This window comes from Pristiophorus japonicus, chromosome 21 (genome assembly GCF_044704955.1).
Source record: "Pristiophorus japonicus isolate sPriJap1 chromosome 21, sPriJap1.hap1, whole genome shotgun sequence".
NCBI lineage: Eukaryota > Metazoa > Chordata > Chondrichthyes > Pristiophoridae > Pristiophorus > Pristiophorus japonicus.
In genome coordinates, this window is record NC_091997.1 from 32,273,924 (window position 1) to 32,291,936 (window position 18,013).

At 50.0% G+C, this 18,013-nt stretch overlaps 1 protein-coding gene across 1 annotated transcript in view; it reads right to left on the reverse strand.

Annotated features, from left to right (window-relative positions):
- Nucleotides 1–18,013, reverse strand: part of igf2bp1 (insulin-like growth factor 2 mRNA binding protein 1) — a 148,100-nt gene that overhangs the window by 18,273 nt on the left and 111,814 nt on the right. The window contains exons 2-5 of the mRNA XM_070864046.1: nt 17,180–17,228; nt 9,575–9,626; nt 3,951–4,014; nt 777–1,043 (exon numbers count right to left, since the gene is read on the reverse strand). Of these exons, the coding sequence (XP_070720147.1) occupies nt 777–1,043; nt 3,951–4,014; nt 9,575–9,626; nt 17,180–17,191 (395 nt within the window). The 5' untranslated portion in view covers nt 17,192–17,228. The remainder of the gene's footprint in view (nt 1–776; nt 1,044–3,950; nt 4,015–9,574; nt 9,627–17,179; nt 17,229–18,013) is intronic.

Genomic DNA, 18,013 nt, shown 5'->3' on the forward strand with positions numbered 1-18,013 from the left:
CCCCCAGTCTCGCTCTCTCTTCCCCCCCATTCTCACTCTCTCCCCCCCCCAGTCTCGCTCTCTCTCTTCCCCCCCAGTCTCGCTCTCTCTCTTCCCCCCCTGTCTCGCTCTCTCTCTTCCCCCCCAGTCTCGCTCTCTCTTCCCCCCCCAGTCTCGCTCTCTCTCTCGCTCTCTTCCCTCTTCCCCCCCCAAATCTCACTCTCTTCCCCCCCCAGTCTCGCTCTCTCTTCCCCCCCCAGTCTCGCTCTCTCGCTTCCCCCCCAGTCTCGCTCTCTCTCTTCCCCCCCCAGTCTCGCTCTCTCGCTTCCCCCCCAGTCTCGCTCTCTCTCTCCCCCCCCCAATTCTCGCTCTCTCTACCCCCCCAATTCTCGCTCTCTCTACCCCCCCATTCTCGCTCTCTCTACCCCCCCAATTCTCGCTCTCTCTACCCCCCCAATTCTCGCTCTCTCTACCCCCCCATTCTCGCTCTCTCTTCCCCCCCCATTCTCGCTCTCTCTCTCTTCCATCCCCCCCCATTCTCTCTCTCTCTCTCTCTCTCATTCTCCCTTTATTTGAATGGCGGAGCAGGCTCGAGGGGCTGAATGGTCTGTTGCGATGCTCCTGTGTCAGGATTGGTCTTGGGTGAGGATGTGGGATTATCCTGTTGCCTGACCATTGGGAGTGTCCCCTCCCCAGCGGCAGCTGGACGAGCAGAATAAAGGGCTGGATCGCCCGCATTTGGATGACCACCAGACGGTACCCTGCCCAGCCCGGCCGGGTGCACACGCGTCTCTTACTTGGATTGTGTCTGTTTTGTGATATTCCGAATGGTGGCTCCCTCTTTTCCGATAATGGCACCCACAAATTGGGTTGGGACCAGGATCCGTAGCGGAATGTCGAACTGCTGCTTCATGGGGGCGGAGGAGCCTTGCTGAGGCGGGCCTCTGCCACTGTACCCTCGGCGGCCCATCTCCTGCCCTTGCTGCACTGCCTGCTCATCGGCGATATAGGTGACTGTCAAACTGTAGCTCTCCAACTGGTGACCGTTTAGCTTCGTTATTGCTCTGGGGGAAAGACAAGCAGAAACAAAAGGCGCCATGTTTATTTTCGTCCCGAGAAATGTAGAATTTTACAGCATGGAAACAGGCCATTCGGCCCAACTGGTCCCTGTCTGTGTGTATGCAAAAGCTGCCTCCCACCGTAATCCATCTCACCCTATAAGCATCGCCTTCTCTTCCTCTCTCCCTCATGTTCTGGTCCAGCTTCCCCCTCAATCTGTAACAGAGAGCTCGCCCTAGTGGAGCACTGTGGTAAAGCAATTGCCGATGGATATAATAAAAGCATCATCTGACAAGGGTCACATGACAAGTTCCTGCAGAGCCATCCTGTGTGTGTGTGTGTGTTGTCATAAAGAATAGATCACAAAATGCACCTTTGCTGTTCGCCTCAACCACTCCCTGTGGCAGCGAGTTCCACATTCTCACCACTCTCTGGGTAAAGAAGTTTCTCCTGAATTCCCCATTGGGTTTATTAGTGACTACCTTGTAGCCGCTACTTTTGGTCTCTCCCACAAGTGGAAACATCTCTTCTATGAACCCTATTGAACCCCTTTGATCTCTCCTAGATCAAGCTCCGCCTTCTCTTTTCTGGAGAAAAGGGCACTAAGCCTGTGAAGCCTTTTTTTAAAACATTCATTCACGGGATGTGAGTGTCGCTGGCAAGGTTGGCATTTATTGCCCATTCCTAATCGCCCTCGAGAAATTGGTGGTGGTGAGCTATGAGGACAGATTGGATAGGCTGGATTTGTTTTCATTGGAACAGAGGAGGCTGAGGCGAGAGCTCATTGAGGTGTATAGAATTATGAGGGGCCTAGTTATAGTGGATAGGAAGGGCCTATTTCCCTTAGCAGAGGGGTCAACAACCTGGGGGCATAAATTTAAAGTAATTGGTAGATGGTTTAGAGGGGTTTTGAGGGGAAATATCTTCACTCAGAGGGTGGTGGGGGTCTGGAACTCACTGCCTGAAAGGGTGGTAGAGGCAGAAACCCTCACCACATTTAAAAAGTACGTGAAGTGCCGTAATCTGCAGGGCTACGAACCAAGAGCTGGAAAGTGTAATTAAGCTGGATAGCCTCTTGTCGGCCGCGCGGACACGATGGGCCGAAATGGCCTCCTTCCGTGCTATAAACTTCTATGATTCTTCAATACAACTGAGTGTCTCGCTGGGCCATTTCAGTGGTCAGTTAAGAATCAACCACATTGCTGTGGGTCTGGAGTCACATATAGGCCCAGACCGGGTAAGGACGGCAGATTTCCTTCCCTAAAGGACATTAGTAAACCAGATGGGTTTTTACGACAATCCGGTGTCACCATTACTGGCACTAGCTGTTTAATTTCCAACTTATTTAAGTGAATTTAAATTCCCCAGCTGCAATGTTGGGATTTGAACTCTGGTCTCTGGGTTACTAGTCCAGTAACATAAACACCGTGCTACCGTACCAATTGGGCGTGTCAGCTGTGGCTCAGTGGGTAGAACCCTTGCCTGAGTCAGAAGGTTGTGGGTTCAAGTCCCACTCCAGGAACATGAGCACAAAAATCTAGGCCGATACTGCAAGTGCAATGCTGAGGGAGCGCTGCACTATCGGAGGTACCGTCCTTCGGATGAGACGTTAAACCGAGGCCCCATCTGCTCTCTCAAGTGGATGTAAAAGAGCAGGGGAGTTATCCCCAGTGTCCTGGGGCCAATATCTATCCCTCAATCAATATAACAAAAACAGATTATCTGGTCCTTATCACATTGCTGTTTGTGAGAGCTTGCTGTGCGCAAATTGGCTGCCGCGTTTCCCACATTGCAACAGTGACTACACCCCAAAAGTACTTCATTGGCTGTAAAGCGCTTTGAGACATTCGGTGGTTGTGAAAGGTGCTATAGAAATCCAAACAGAAAATGCTGCAAATCTCAGCGGGTCAGGCAGCATCTGTGGAGAGAGAAACAGAGTTAACGTTTCAGGTCGATGACCCTTCATCAGAATGTTCGAAAAGAACAGATTCTTAAGGAGCACTGAGGGGGAGGGGAGGAAAAAACAAAAGGGAAGGTCTGTGATAGGGTGGAAGGCAGGAGAGATTAGAGAGACAAAAGGGACGATGGGCCGAATTGAAATGATAATGGCCCGAGTTAGAAAAAGGTTAGTCTCGATAGGATGTGAATAGCGAGATAATGACCAGCTGTCATTGGAGACAAAGAAAATAACATAATATCGAGGAGGGGGAAAGTGAACCAAAGATTGGCAGAGGTTACGCTCTGAAATTGTTGAACTCGATGTTGAGTCCGGAAGGCTGTAAAGTGCCTAAACGAAAGATGAGGTGCTGTTCCTCGAGCTTGCGTTGAGCTTCGTTGGAACAGTGTAGGAGGCCGAGGACGGAGAGGTCAGAGTGGGAGTGGAGTTAATTCAGGAGATGGAGAGATTGGTCTTGTTCTCCTTAGAGCAGAGAAGGTTAAGGGGAGGTTTAATAAAGATGCTCAAAATTATGACGGGCTTTGATAGAGAAAATAAGGACAGTGGTTTCCAGTGGCAGGAGGGCGGGTAACCCAGAGGACACAGGTTTAAGGTGGTTGGCAAATGAACCAGAGATGAGATGAGATGAGGAGAATTTTTTTATGCAGCGACTTGTTATGATCTGGAACGCGCTGCCTGAAAGGGCGGTGGGAGCAGATTCAATAGTAACTTTCAAAAGGGAATTGGATTAATACTGGAAAAGGGAATGTTTGCGGGGCTGTGGGGAAAGAGTAGGGGAGTGGGACTAATCGGATCGCTCTGTCACAGAGCAGACACAGACACGATGGGCCGAATGGCCTCCTCCTGTGCCGAAGGGTCATCGACCGGAAACGTTAACTCTGTTCCTTTCTCCACAGATGCTGCCCGACCTGCTGAGTGTTTCCAGCAGGTTTTGTTTTATATCTCTGGTACTTACTGTCTGGCTTGGTCCTTGGTTCCATATGTAACATTCACCACCGCTGACTCGGTTTCTGTATTAACTGGAGACAGAGAGAGGAAAGCAGATGTCAGTCAAGTCTCGCCCTTGTCCATGTAAATTCCTGGAGGCATGGACCTCCCCAGACAGCGCAGACCGACACAGGGCTCCTGAGTCCCAGGGAGCGGACGTGCATTTCAAACCCAAGAGCTGCCCCCACCCCGGCAGCAGGTTTGAGAACTTTATATTCAAAGATTTTTTTTTAAAAACACAGTAAAAAAGGACGCAAAAAATGTAGACTCCGGGAGCGGGAAGACAAAAATATTCAGTTGAACTTCATAGCACAGAATCAAGCTGCATTCACCCAGGAGAGTGGGCAAGAGCTGGGAATGGGTCTAGGTGTGACCAACTTTCAATAAACGAAACGAAACCTTCCATCAGATTATTCCCCCACTCACTCAATCATTGTGAGCGTCTGATGCTCACACCCTCCCTCATTCGCTCATCCACTCCCTCCCTCCCTCCCCCACTCCCTCACTCATTCCTTCCCTCCGTCAGATGATCACACCTTCCCTCACCTACTCATTCACTCCTTCCCTCCCCCACTCATTCACTCCCTCCCTCCCCCACTCATTCCTTCCCTCCGTCACATGTTCACACCCTCCCTCACCTACTCATTCACTCCCTCCATCCCCCATTCACTCATTCCTTCCCCCCGTCAGATGCTCATACCCTCCCTCACCTACTCATTCACTCCCTCCCTAATTCACTCGCTCAGACTCACTGTAATTCACTCCCTCATTCCCTGCTCACCTTCCTCCCTCCCCCACTCACCCCCTCCATTTGTCAGACACTCACTCCCTCCCATTCTTGCTCATTCACTCCCTCCTTTCTCCCTCCCTCATTCACGCGCTCACCCATCCCTCTCTCACTCGGTGTTGGCCCGTACTTGCCACACCTGATCTGGGCTAAATGTAGATACAAACAGAAGGGACGGGTAAAGAGCAGCTGGTGTAGCGAGCCCGCTTAGTCACGACACACTAAAACATCGTGACGACCAATGTTCCCTCTCACTTGGAGTCACAATGTCTCCGGGGAGAGGGAAGAAACAGATTAAAGACTCGATCAAGTTCAGTGGAATGAAATCAGGGAAATTACTCTCCGTCCCCGACGTCAATCAAAAACAGATCCCAGGAGATCACAGCGACCATGAGGTGCAAGCTTAAATCCCACTTACCTTCGACATGTAGTGATAGTGCTCAACCCAAGGAATTAATCCAGTTCCTTTTCGAACTCACTCACTGAGTCCGCACTCACTGCTCAATCCGGCAACTTGTTTCAAGTGTAAACAGCATTGTGCGCAAAGTGAGTCCCCTGACCTAGTCTTGTGCCTGTGCACCTGATAGTTCTGTGTCAGCTGTGGCTCAGTGGGCAGCACACTCGCCTCTGAGTCAGAAGGTCGTGGGTTCAAGTCCCGCTCCAGAGACTTGAGCACAAAATCTAGGCTGACACTTCCAGTGCAGTGCTGAGGGAGTGCCGCACTGTCAGAGGTGCCGTCTTTCAGATGAGATGTTAAACCGAGGCCCCCGTCTGCTCTCTCAGGTGGGCGTAAAAGATCCCATGGCACTATTTTGATAGAACAGCAGGGAAGTTATCCCCGGTGTCCTGGCCAATATTTAGCACTAAACCAACTTATCTGGCCAGTTATCTCATTGCTGTTTGTGGGAGCTTGCTGTGCGCAAATTGGCTCCCATATTTCCTACAGTACGACAGTGACTGCACCAAGTACTTCATTGGCTGTACTGATGTCGTGACAAGAGCTATATAAAGGCAAGACTTTCCATTTCTTTCTTCTATGACCTCTCATTTTTCTAACCTATTTCGCTCAAAATGAGGTACCATTCATGCCCCTCTCCCCAAACAGTTCGTGCTGTGAATTTATTCAGTTACATAAGAAATAGGAGCAGGAGTAGGCCATATGGCCCCTCGAGCCTGCTCCACCATTCAATATGATCATGGCTGATCTGATCTTGGGCTCAACTCCACTTCCCTGCCAGTTCCCCATAACCCTGACACCCCTATAGTTCAAGAATCTGTCTATCTCCACCTTGAATATATTCAATGACCCAGCCTCCACAGCTCTCTGGGGCAGAGAATTCCAAAAATTCACAACCGGCTGAGAGAAGAAATTCCTCCTCATCTCCATTTTAAATGTGCGCACCCTTATTCTGAAACTATGCCCCCTAGTTCTAGATTCCACCACGAGGGGAAACATCCTCTCTGCATCTACCCTGTCAAGCCCCCTCAGAATCTTATATGTTTCAATAAGATCACATCTCATTCTTCTAAACTCCAATGAGTAGAGGCCCAACCTTTCTTCATAAGACAACCCCTTCATCTCAGGAATCAACCTCGTGAATCTTTTCTGAACAGCCTCCAATGCAAGTATATCTCTCCTTAGATATGGAGACCAAAACTGTGCGCAGTACTCCAGGTGTGGTTTCACCAATACCCTGTACAGTTGTAGCAGGACTTCTTTGCTTTTATAACTCTACCCCCCTTGCAATAAAGGCCAACATTCCATTCGCCTTCCTGATCAATTGCTGTATCTACATGTTGAGTTCAGATTTCTTATCAAAGGCGGCTTTTTTTTCTCCTTTCCTCCCCCTCTCTTCATTGAACTAAAGTTCTGAGTTTGTGGAGTGGAGCCAATCCCAGCTGTAGTGTTGACTTGGGCTCAGTGGCTTGTGGTTAGGATCTGGCTCAGAGTTCAATGGGACACAGTCAGTCTGGGTTAAAGCCAACAAGCCGACTTCTTCTCTCCGACGCTCATTCAAAGATCGCAAGCCAGATCAGCATCACCCGCGGCACCTAACCGCGACCACCCGCGTTCCCCACATGCTGCCAATCCCACCCCCGCCGCTGGTGTTACCTTCCAACGCACTGGATCCAACGCACTCATGGCCAGCCTCCAACAGTCTACCCTACGTAAACTACAGGTGATCCAAAGCTCAGCTGCCCCGTGTCCTAACACGCACCAAGTCCCGCTCACCCATCACGCCCTGTGCTCGCTGACCTACATTGGCTCCTGGTTAAGCAACACCTCAATTTCAAAATTCTCATCCTAGTTTACAAATCCCTCCATGGCCCTCGCCCCTCCCTATCTCTGTAATCTCCTCCAGCCCCACAAACAACAGGGCGTGAGGGTACTTGTGCATGAAACACAAAAGGATAGTATGCAGGTACAGCAAATGATCAGGAAGGCCAATGGTATCTTGGCCCTTATTGCAAAGGGGATGGAGTATAAAAGCAGGGAAGTCTTGCTACAGCTAAATAAGGTATTGGTGAGGCCACACCTGGAATACTGTGTGCAGTTTTGGTTTCCATATTTACGAAAGGATATACTTGCTTTGGAGGCAGTTCAGAGAAGGTTCACTCGGTTGATTCCGGGGATGAGGAGGGTTGACTTATGAGGAAAGGTTGAGTAGGTTGGGCCTCTACTCATTGGAATTGAGAGGTGATCTTATCAAAACATATAAGATTATGAGAGGGTTTCATAAGGTGGATGCAGAGAGGATGTTTCCACTGATAGGGGAGACTAGAACTAGAGAGTACAATCTTAGAATAAGGGGCCGCCCATTTAAAACAGAGATGAGGAGAAATTTCTTCTCTGAGGGCAGTGGAATTCGCTGTGGAAGCTGGGACATTGAATAAATTTAAGACAGAAATAGACAGTTTCTTAAACAAGGAGATAAGGAGTTATGGGGAGCGGGCAGGGAAGTGGAGCTGAGTCCATGATCAGATCAGCCATGATCTTATTAAATGGCAGAGCAGGCTCGAGGGGGCCATATAGCCTGCTCCTGCTCCTGCTCCTATTTCTTATGTTCTTATGTTCTAACCCCCCCCACCCAGAGATGTCTGCACTCCTCTAGTTCTGCCCTCTTGAACATCCCTGATTATAATCGCTCCACCATCGATGGCTGTGCCTTCTGTTGCCTGGGCCTCAACCTCTGGAATTCCCTCCCTAAACCTCTCCACCTCTCTTTCTGCCTTCAATACGCTCCTTAAAACCTACCTCTTTGACTAAGCTTTTGGTCACCTGCCCTAATTTCTACTTATGCAGCTCGGTGTCAATTTTTTATCTCATAACACTCCTGTGAAGCGCCTTGGGATGTTTCACTAAGTTAAAGGCGCTATATAAATACAAGTTGTTGTTGTTGTTGATGCAGAAAGCGTCGTGTCTCGGGGTGCCAGAGCTACAATGGGATGCAGGGCCCTGGCGCTACAGAAGGTCAAACTATCCGGCATGCCCCACCTGCTCCTGATTGCTATCTTGGGATGTGAGCGAGTATTTGCAATTCATTCAAACATGGGGTCATCGTCAATTGTGATACCCCCCAGGGTTGAATAGCCAGCGGACACTCGCCCAATATTAATCTAATCCCACTCTAGGGACTTGAGCAAATAAAGCAAGGCTGACACTCCAGTGCAGTGCTGAGGGAGTGCCGTACTGTCGGAGGTGCAGTCTTTCGGATGAGACATTAAACCGAGGCCCCCGTCTGCTCTCTCAGGTGGGCATAAAAGATCCCACGGCACTATTTTGAAGAGGAGCAGGGGAGTTACCCCAGTGTCAGGAGCAGGGGAGTTACCCCAGTGTCCTGGGGCCAATATTTATCCTTCAGTCAACATAACAAAACGGATGATCTCGGCATTATCACATTACTTTGTGGGAGCTTGCTGCGCCCAAATTGACCGCCTAACGGTCTAGGCTCATGCAGAAAGCATGGCCACTTGGGTGGGCCATCGGTGAACGTCGGCAATGGCAAAACTGTCCCTCAGCTGGAAGTTGGGGTCTTCGGTAGAAGAGGGGAGAAAAATTAGAAAAGGAGGAGGGAAACCCAGCTCCCGGAGGCTGACATACACACGCACAGACAGACACGCACGCGCAGACAGACAGACAGACAGGCACGCGCACGCGCGCAGACAGGCGCACGTGCACAGATACACACACACGTGCGCATGCACAGATACACACGCCACATTCGTACACACAGATACAGACACAAACCCACATTCACACACAGACACAGACACACTCTTACACACACACACATATATAAACTGACACGCACCAGCACGCACACAGACACACAAACTCACACACACAAGCACAGACACTCACACATGGTGTACGCACAACTGTTCCGGAGGGATCACTGAACAGCACTATGTCAGGAGCCCCGGCTGATTTCTCCCTCTCTGAGCAGGTGTATGAAAGCTAATTGAAACGCCCCTCACCTGCGATCATATTAACTTGGCAAAAGGACCTAACCTGTTTAGCTCAGTGACAGTCTCGTTGGCGCAGTTACACGCTGAGGTTTCAGGGGGCAAACCCTCTCTAAACACCACGCACGTGAAATCGAGAGCATGTGTCTGAGCCGAGACATTTTACAAGAGAGAAAAGGATACAAATAGGTTGGCGTCTCTAGAGAGATCTGATTATCCCTCGCACTACACCACTCACCAGTAACCTGCACCTTGAGCCCAGAGATTAGGGGGGCTAAAACAGGGCAGAGATACAAAGGCCAGCCTGGTGGTTAACACTGAATGAAATGATCACATACCTTGCTCACAGTTTTCCACAGCTCCGTGCTGAGCTAGCAATCCATCCAACACCTGTCGAACAGACACGCACACGGTTAGATTCACTGAGATACCAAGACATTTGACACGGTGCCACATAAAAGTTCACGGGGTTGGGTGTAATATATTAGCATGGATAGAGGATTGGCTAACTAACAGAAAACAGAGAGTCAGGATAAATGGTTCATTCTCTGGTTGGCAATCAGTAACTAGTGGGGTGCCGCAGGGCTCAGTGCTGGAACCCTAACTATTTACAATCTATATTAACGACTTGGAAGAAGGGACCGAGTGTAACGTAGCCAAGTTTGCTGACTATACAAAGATGGGAGGAAAAGCAATGTGTGAGGAGGACACAAAAATCTGCAAAAGGACACAGACAGGCTAAGTGAGTGGGCAACAATTTGGCAGATGGAGTATAATGTTGGAAGGTGTGAGGTCTTGCACTTTGGCAGAAAAAAATCAAAGAGCAAGTTATCATTTAAATGGAGAAAGATTGCAAAGTGCTGCAGTACTGCGGGACCTGGGGGTACTTGTGCATGAAACACAAAAGGATAGTATGCAGGTACAGCAAGTGATCAGGAAGGCCAATGGTATCTTGGTCTTTATTGCAAAGGGGATGGAGTATAAAAGCAGGGAAGTCTTGCTACAGCTATATAAGGTATTGGTGAGGCCACACCTGGAATACTGCGTGCAGTTTTGGTTTCCATATTTACGAAAGGAGATACTTACTTTGGAGGCAGTTCAGAGAAGATTGACTAGGTTGGTTCCGGGGATGAGGGGGTTGACTTATGAGGAAAGGTTGAGTAGTTTGGGCCTCTACTCATTGGAATTCAGAAGAATGAGAGGTGATCTTATCAAAATGTATAAGATTATGAGGGGGATTGACGAGATGGATACAGAGAGGATGTTTCCATTGATGGTGGAAACTAGAACTAGAGGGCTTGATCTTAGAATAAGGACCCACCCATTTAAAACAGATGAGGAAACATTCCTTCTCTCAGAGGGTTGTAAATCTGTGGAATTCGCTGCCTCAGAGAGCTGTGGAAGCTGGGACATTGAATAAATTTAAGACAGAAATAGACAGTTTCTTAAACAATAAGGGGATAAGGGGTTATGGGGAGCGGGCGGGGAAGTGGAGTCCATGATCAGATCAGCCATGATCTTATTAAATGGCGGAGCAAGCTTGAGGGGCCATATGGCCTACTCCTATTTCTTATGTTCTTATGTTCTTAATACTGGAGTTCTTATTATTCATTCCTGGAATGTGACCATCCCTAACCGCCCTCGAGAAGGTGGTGCCAATGGAGTGTCTCGCTGGGCCATTGCAGAGGGCAGTTAAGAGTCTACCACATTTCTGTAGGTCTGGAGTTACACATAGGCCCAGACCGGGTAAGGACAGAAGACTTCCTTCCCTAAAGGACATCAGTGAACCAGATGGGTTTTTACAACATTCCGGTGGTTTCATGGTCACCATTACTGACTCTAGCTTTTTATTCCAGATTTTATTTAATGAACTGAATTTACATTCCCCAGCTGCCTTGGTGGGATTTGAACTCATGTCTCTGGATCATTAGTCCAGGCCTCTGGATTACTGGTCCGCTCTGCTACCGTACCTGGTGAAGGCAAGAGAAAGGCATCCAGTACATCTGCATACCTTGTTGGAACCATTTCCAGGACACAAAGAAGCCATTTGGCCCATCATGCCGGTGCTGGCCCTTTGCTGGAGCAATCCAAACCTAATTCAATCCCCACTCTCTCCCCAAAGCAGTGTACCTTCATCTGCCTCAAAGGAAAGGGAGGTGATGGGAGCCCCGCATTATGACATGTGACAGAACCTCACAATGTGAATGCATGTGTGAAGCATGTGTCTTTGTCTGCCTGTGTGTAGCGTGTGTGACTGAGCATGCGTGTGTCAGTGTGCATGTGTGTTTGTACGTGCAAGCGCCTGTGTGTGTGGTGATAGGAGCCCAACATTACTGCAGGTGAGGGAGACTCACAGTATTTACGTATTGGTGTGCGTGTCTGTGCGTGTTTTTGTGTGCTTTCTCTCCATACCCCTTGATCCCTTTAGCCATAAGGGCCATATCTAACTCCCTCTTGAATATATCCAATGAACTGGCATCAACAACTCTCTGCGGTAGGGAATTCCACAGGTTAACAACTCTCTGAATGAAGAAGCTTCTCCTCATCTCAGTCCTAAATGGCCTACCCCTTATCCTAAGACTGTCCCCTGGTTCTGGACTTCCCCAACATTGGGAACATTCTTCCCGCATCTAACCTTTCCAGTCCGGTCAGAATCTTATACGTTTCTATGAGATCTCCTCTCATCCTTCTAAACTCCAATGAATAAAGGCCCAGTTGATCCAGTCTCTCCTTGTATGACAGTCCAGCCATCCTAGGAATCAGTCTGGTGAAACTTCGCTGCACTCCCTCAATAGCAAGAACGTCCTTCCTCAGATTAGGAGACCAAAACTGAACACAATATTTCAGGTGAGGCCTTACTAAGGCCCTGTACAACTGCAGTAAGACCTCCCTGCTCCTGTATTCAAATCCCCTAGCTATGAAGGCCAACATACCATTTGCCTTCTTCACCGCCTGCTGTACCTGCATGCCAACTTTCAGTGACTGATGAACCATGACCCCCAGGTCTCGTTGCACCTCCCCTTTTCCTAATCTGCCGCCATTCAGATAATATTCTGCCTTTGTGTTTTTGCCACCAAAGTGGATAACCTCACATTTATCCACATTATACTGCATCTGCTATGCATTTGCCCACTCACCTAACCTGTCCAAGTCACCCTGCAGCCTCTTAGCGTCATCCTCACAGCTCACACCGCCATCCAGTTCAGTGCCATCAGCAAACTTGGAGATATTACACTCAATTCCATTATTTAAATCATTAATATATATATTGTAAAGAGCTGGGGTCCCTGCACTGAGCCCTGCGGCACTCCACTTGTCACTGCCTGCCATTCTGAAAAGGACCTGTTTATCCCGACTCTCTGCTTCCTGTCTGCCAACCAGTTCTCTATCTACGTCAATACATTACCCCCAATACCACGTGCTTTGATTTTGCACACCAATCTCTTGTGTGGGACCTTGTCAAAAGCCTTTTGAAAATCCAATACACCACATCCACTGGCTCTCCCTTGTCCACTCTACTAGTTACATCCTCAAAAAATTCCAGAAGATTTGTCAAGCAGGATTTCCCTTTCATAAATCCATGCTGACTTGGACCGATACTATCACTGCTTTCCAAATGTGCTGCTATTTCATCCTTAATGATTGATTCCAACATTTTCCCCACCACTGATGTCAGGCTAACCGATCTATAATTACCCGTTTTCTCTCTCCCTCCTTTTTAAAAAGTGGTATTACATTAGCTACCCTCCAGTCCATAGGAACTGATCCAGAGTCGATAGACTGTTGGTAAATGTGCGTGCGTGTGTGTCCGTATGTGTCTGTGAGGAGCTGGGTGGCACATTAAGAATTCGGGGGGGGGGGGGGGGGCTGAGCCAGTGGGAGGCAGGAGGAGGTCGATTGTGATTTTGTCTGTCCCATATAAAGGGGGCACTGTTTGCGAAGCTATCAATGAGTGCGAGACCAAGAGCAGTCCATTCAGAAGCACAAACGCATGGCTTGCTTCTCAAATTTCAGAGGGGAGAGGGGGTCAGGTCGCGCATCACCGCACAGTCCAGGTATAATCTTAGGGGCTTGGGCTGTAGCACCATCTTCCCCACACTAAACCGCAAACTATCAGCCACCTTTAGATTGCGGGCGTTGCATCACATTGCCGGAGTCGGCAGCTCGGAGATGGATCCTGGGAGTTACGCCGTTAAATCCTTTACCCCAGAAAATAAAAAGGAAAACTGCAAATGCTAGAAAGCTGAAATAAAAATAGATAATTCTAGGAGGACACAGCCAGTCAGCCAGCCTCTGATAAAAGGACAAGATGGGTTATGACCCCTACCTCAAAAGTAGAAACGGTGACGGTTAAATCCCTCCGTGGCCTCACCCCCTCCCCAGCTCTGTAACCTCCTCCAGCCCTACACCCCTCGCTATCTCTGTAACCTCCTCCAGCCCCACAACCTTCCCTATCTCTGTAGCCCCCTCCAGCCCTACACCCCTCCGAGATCTCGGTGAATCTGGCTCTTGCGCATCTCTGACTGTCATTGGCGGCCGTGCCTTCTGCTTTCAGCTGTGGCTCAGTGAGTAGCACACCCGCCTCTGAGTCAGAAGGTCATGGGTTCAAATCCCACTCCAGGGACTTGAGCACATAAATCTAGGCTGACACTCCCAGTGCAGTGCTGAGGGAGGGCTGCACTGTCGGAGGGGCAGTACTGAGGGAGCACTGCACTGTCAGAGGGGCAGTACTGAGGGAGATCCGCACTGTCGGAGGTGCCGCCTTTCGGGTGAGACGTTAAACCGAGGTCCTGTCTGCTCTCTCAGGTGGATGTAAAAAATCCCAGGGCACTATTTCGAAGAAGAGAAGTGGAGTTATCCCTGGTGTCCTGGGGCCAATAGTTATCCCTCAATCAACATCACTAAAGCAGTTTTAACTCGTCATTATCACATTGCTGTTTGTGGGAGCTTGCTGTGCGCAGATTGACTGCCGCATTTCCTACATTACAACAGTGACTACACTTCATAAAAGTACTTCATTGACTGTAAAGCGTTTTGATACGTCCGATGGTCATGAAAGACGCTATATAAATGCAAGTCTTCCTTTTTCTTTTTGCCTGGGCCCCAAGCTCTGGAACACTCTCCCTAAACCTTTCCGCCTCTCTTACGCTCTCTCCTCTTTGAAGACGCTCCTTAAAACTGTCATGTATATAGGCCATGTATAGTAACTGTATAGTCACATAAGGTGTGCCACCAGAGGGCACTGCGGTGGGAGACCTGAGGGTCACCTGCATAGGTGTGCAGGGCCCAGTATAAAAGGCTGCCCACCATGCTTGTGCCTCACCCTGGAGTTACAATAAATGGGACTACTGTCACAACAGCTCAAGTACAATACTAGACCTCGTGGAGTCATTCATCAGAGTATTAAAGACATAACAAAAACCTATCCCTTTGACCAAGGTTTTGATCACCTGTCCAAATATCTCCTTCTTGGGCTCGGCACACATTCCTGTGAAGCGCCATGGGACGATTCTTTAGTTAAAGCCGCTGTACAAGTTGTTGTTAAGAAATCAACAGGCATTTTAGTAAAGGGTGGAAAAACAGAGAAGAAAAGCAACAGATAAACTAATCACAGAGAGGGAGTTAATGGAACGGAGGCCCACATTTGGGGTCGATAACAGCAAGGCGTCCACGACGCGTGACCAAGCCAGGAGGCCCGAGGTAGGCCCAGATTTGGGCCTCAGGCCTTATCTAAACAACGGGCGAATTGCCTTTGCCTGCCACAGGCAGCTCTCCCATCCACATGAACGAATTTCCTGTGAATTCAAAAACAGGCCCTTTCGGTGGAGTTTCCAGCCGGTTGCTAGGCCAAATCCGACAACAACAACTTTTATTTATTTAGCATCTTTAACGTAGTGAAACATCCCACGGTGCTTCACAGGAGTAAGGAGATCAAAAAATGTCGACACCGAGCCACATAAGGAAAAATCAGAGCAGGTGACCAAAAGCTCGGTCAAAGAGGTAGGTTTTAAGGAGCGTCCTGAAGGAGGAAAGAGAGGTAGAGAGGCGGAGAGGTTTAGGGAGGGAGTTCCAGAGCTTGGGGCCCAGGCAACAGAAGGCACAGCCACCGATGGTTGAGTGATTATAATCAGGGATGCGCAAGAGGGCAGAATTAGAGGAGCGCAGACATCTCGGGGGGTTGTGGAGCTGGAGGAGTTTACAGAGATAGGGAGGGGCGAGGGCCATGGAGGGATTTGAAAATCCAGCGACAAGTGAAACTGTGGTGAGCAGGCCCTGGGGTCTGCTCCGCTTCTCGGGACGACAACGGCATTTACATAAGGCGGGATTTTTAAAAATTCATTCACGGGATGTGGGCGTCGCTGGCCCATCATTTATTGCCCATCGCTAATTGTCCTTGAGAAGGTGGCGATGAGCCGCCTTATATCTGAGTGCCTCACTGGGCCATTTCAAAGCGCAGTTAAGAGTCAACCACATTGCTGTGGGTCTGGAATCACATATAGGCCAGGCCGGGTAAGGACGGCAGATTTCCTTCCCTAAAGGACACTCAGTTGTACCAAACTGCTGCGACAACGTCAGCACTGTGGGAGCACCTTCACCACACGGACTGTAGCGGTTCAAGATGGCGGCTCACCACCACCTTTGGGGCAGTTCCCATGTACAGCCCCGACGTCACTGATTGGAGTGTGGGCAGGTACAGCAGGAGCGGCGAGGTCGGGGCAAAGGAGTGGCGAGAGATTGTAGAGGGACGTGATCGGGACCCAGGAGAGGCGTGAGTTCCGGGCCCAGGAGAGGCGGGGGCCCAGGGGCAGCATGGACCAGCCCACACTGCGATATGTGTCCTCACTAGGTCCGTGCAGCAGAGCTGGTTTCCAATTGTCTTGTGTAATCCTTGCCACTGGACCAAGACCAAGCTCTGTTGAGCCCGTGTGGTGGCTGGTGTGCAACAGTCACCCCATGTTAAAAGAAATCCACACACAGGCATTTTCCACCCTTCAACATCTAGTTCAGGACCTGGAATATTAGGTCCTTCATTGAAACACCTGTGAACTCATCCCTTTTTGGCGTGGAAGCAAGTCATCCTCGTTTCGAGGGACTGCCTATGATGATGATGGTGCACAGCTCGACACCCATTTTGTGGCAGACGCTCGGGATGCCTGAAACATCAATTCGACACAATCCCTGGTCGGACGTCTCAGCCATCCTTGAACGTGGTGGCCACCAGAAATTGGGCCCCGTTGCACCCATTTTGCTCCCGTTAAAAAAAGGAGCAACGAGGTCCAAATTCCGCCCCGATGTGTTAAATGACCTCGAATAGAAAGCAGCCCAGCGATATAAAAGATCCTCAGAGAGACTAGCGTTACCAATACACAGTGTGTGGCTGGGGTAAGGGAGCTCAATTTAGCAAAACTCACATGGAACCAGCCCCAGTAATAAAAGGTTTTAGCCAACCAACTGCGGTCCCCTTGCACTGCCAAAATCCACGATTATAATTCAGTCCATTACCACGCATTCACTTCGAGTCGCATCAAAATAGCCCTTCATCCTCTCCTGGCAACAGTGACTGCTTCGTGGTTAGAAAGTGGCTCCCCTGGTGGCTCACAGCAAGTTTAATCGATGACCAGGCAAGGGTCCCAAGTTCCAGCCCCGGTCTGTGCCGAGGCAACTGATCGTAGCCAGGGTGGCAATAACAGTGCTTCACCTGGGTCACTGCCCTGGGCTCTGGGAAACACCAGTCAAGGTTCCTGCTTCCACCTTGGGAATGTTTGACGGGACAGTGTAAAGGGAGCTTTACTCTGTATCTAACCTGTGCTGTACCTGCCCTGGGAGTGTTTGATCTGACAGTGTAAAGGAAATGGGAGAAAGCCCATGAGAAGCTGGGGAAGAGAATTAAAATAAAAAATTACATATGAGCAAAAAATAAGAAATATTATTTTGTTACTTACTTCCCACTGCATATGTGGTGGAATGTTCCGGATCTGGATTTTGCGACTTCTGTTAAAGAAACAAAATGGGTGGGTTAATAAACAGGGTCGGAGGCTGCTTCTAAAAGTCAATGGCACAATTGTGTGTTTTGTGACAAGATTTTATTTTTCCCTCTTGATGAAATGACACCCCCGCCCCCCCCCGTACAGTGACACCCCCCCGTACCGTGACACCCCCGCCCCCTGTACCGTGACACCCCCGCCCCCCCCCGTACAGTGACACCCCCCCCGTACCGTGACACCCCCGCCCCCCTGTACCGTGACACAGCCCCCCCGTACCGTGACACCCCCGCCCCCCCGTACAGTGACACACCTTCCCGTACCGTGACACACCCCCCCCGTACCATGACACCCCCCCGTACAGTGACACCGCCGCCCCCTGTACCGTGACACCCCCGCCCCCCCGTACAGTGACACAGCCCCCCGTACCATGACACCCCCTCCCGTACCGTAAAACCCCCGCCCACCGTACCGTGACACACCCCCCCGTACAGTGACACAGCCCCCCCGTACAGTGACACCCCCCCCGTACCGTGACACACCCCCCCCGTACCATGACACCCCCCCATACAGTGACACCCCCCTCCGTACCGTGACACCCCCGCCCCCCCGTACAGTGACACACCCTCCCGTACCGTGACATCCCCGCCCCCCCGTACAGTGACACACCCTCCCGTACCGTGACATCCCCGCCCCCCTGTACCGTGACACCCCCGCCCCCTGTACCGTGACACCCCCGCCCCCCCGTACAGTGACACCCCCTCCCGTACCGTGACACCCCCGCCCCCCCGTACA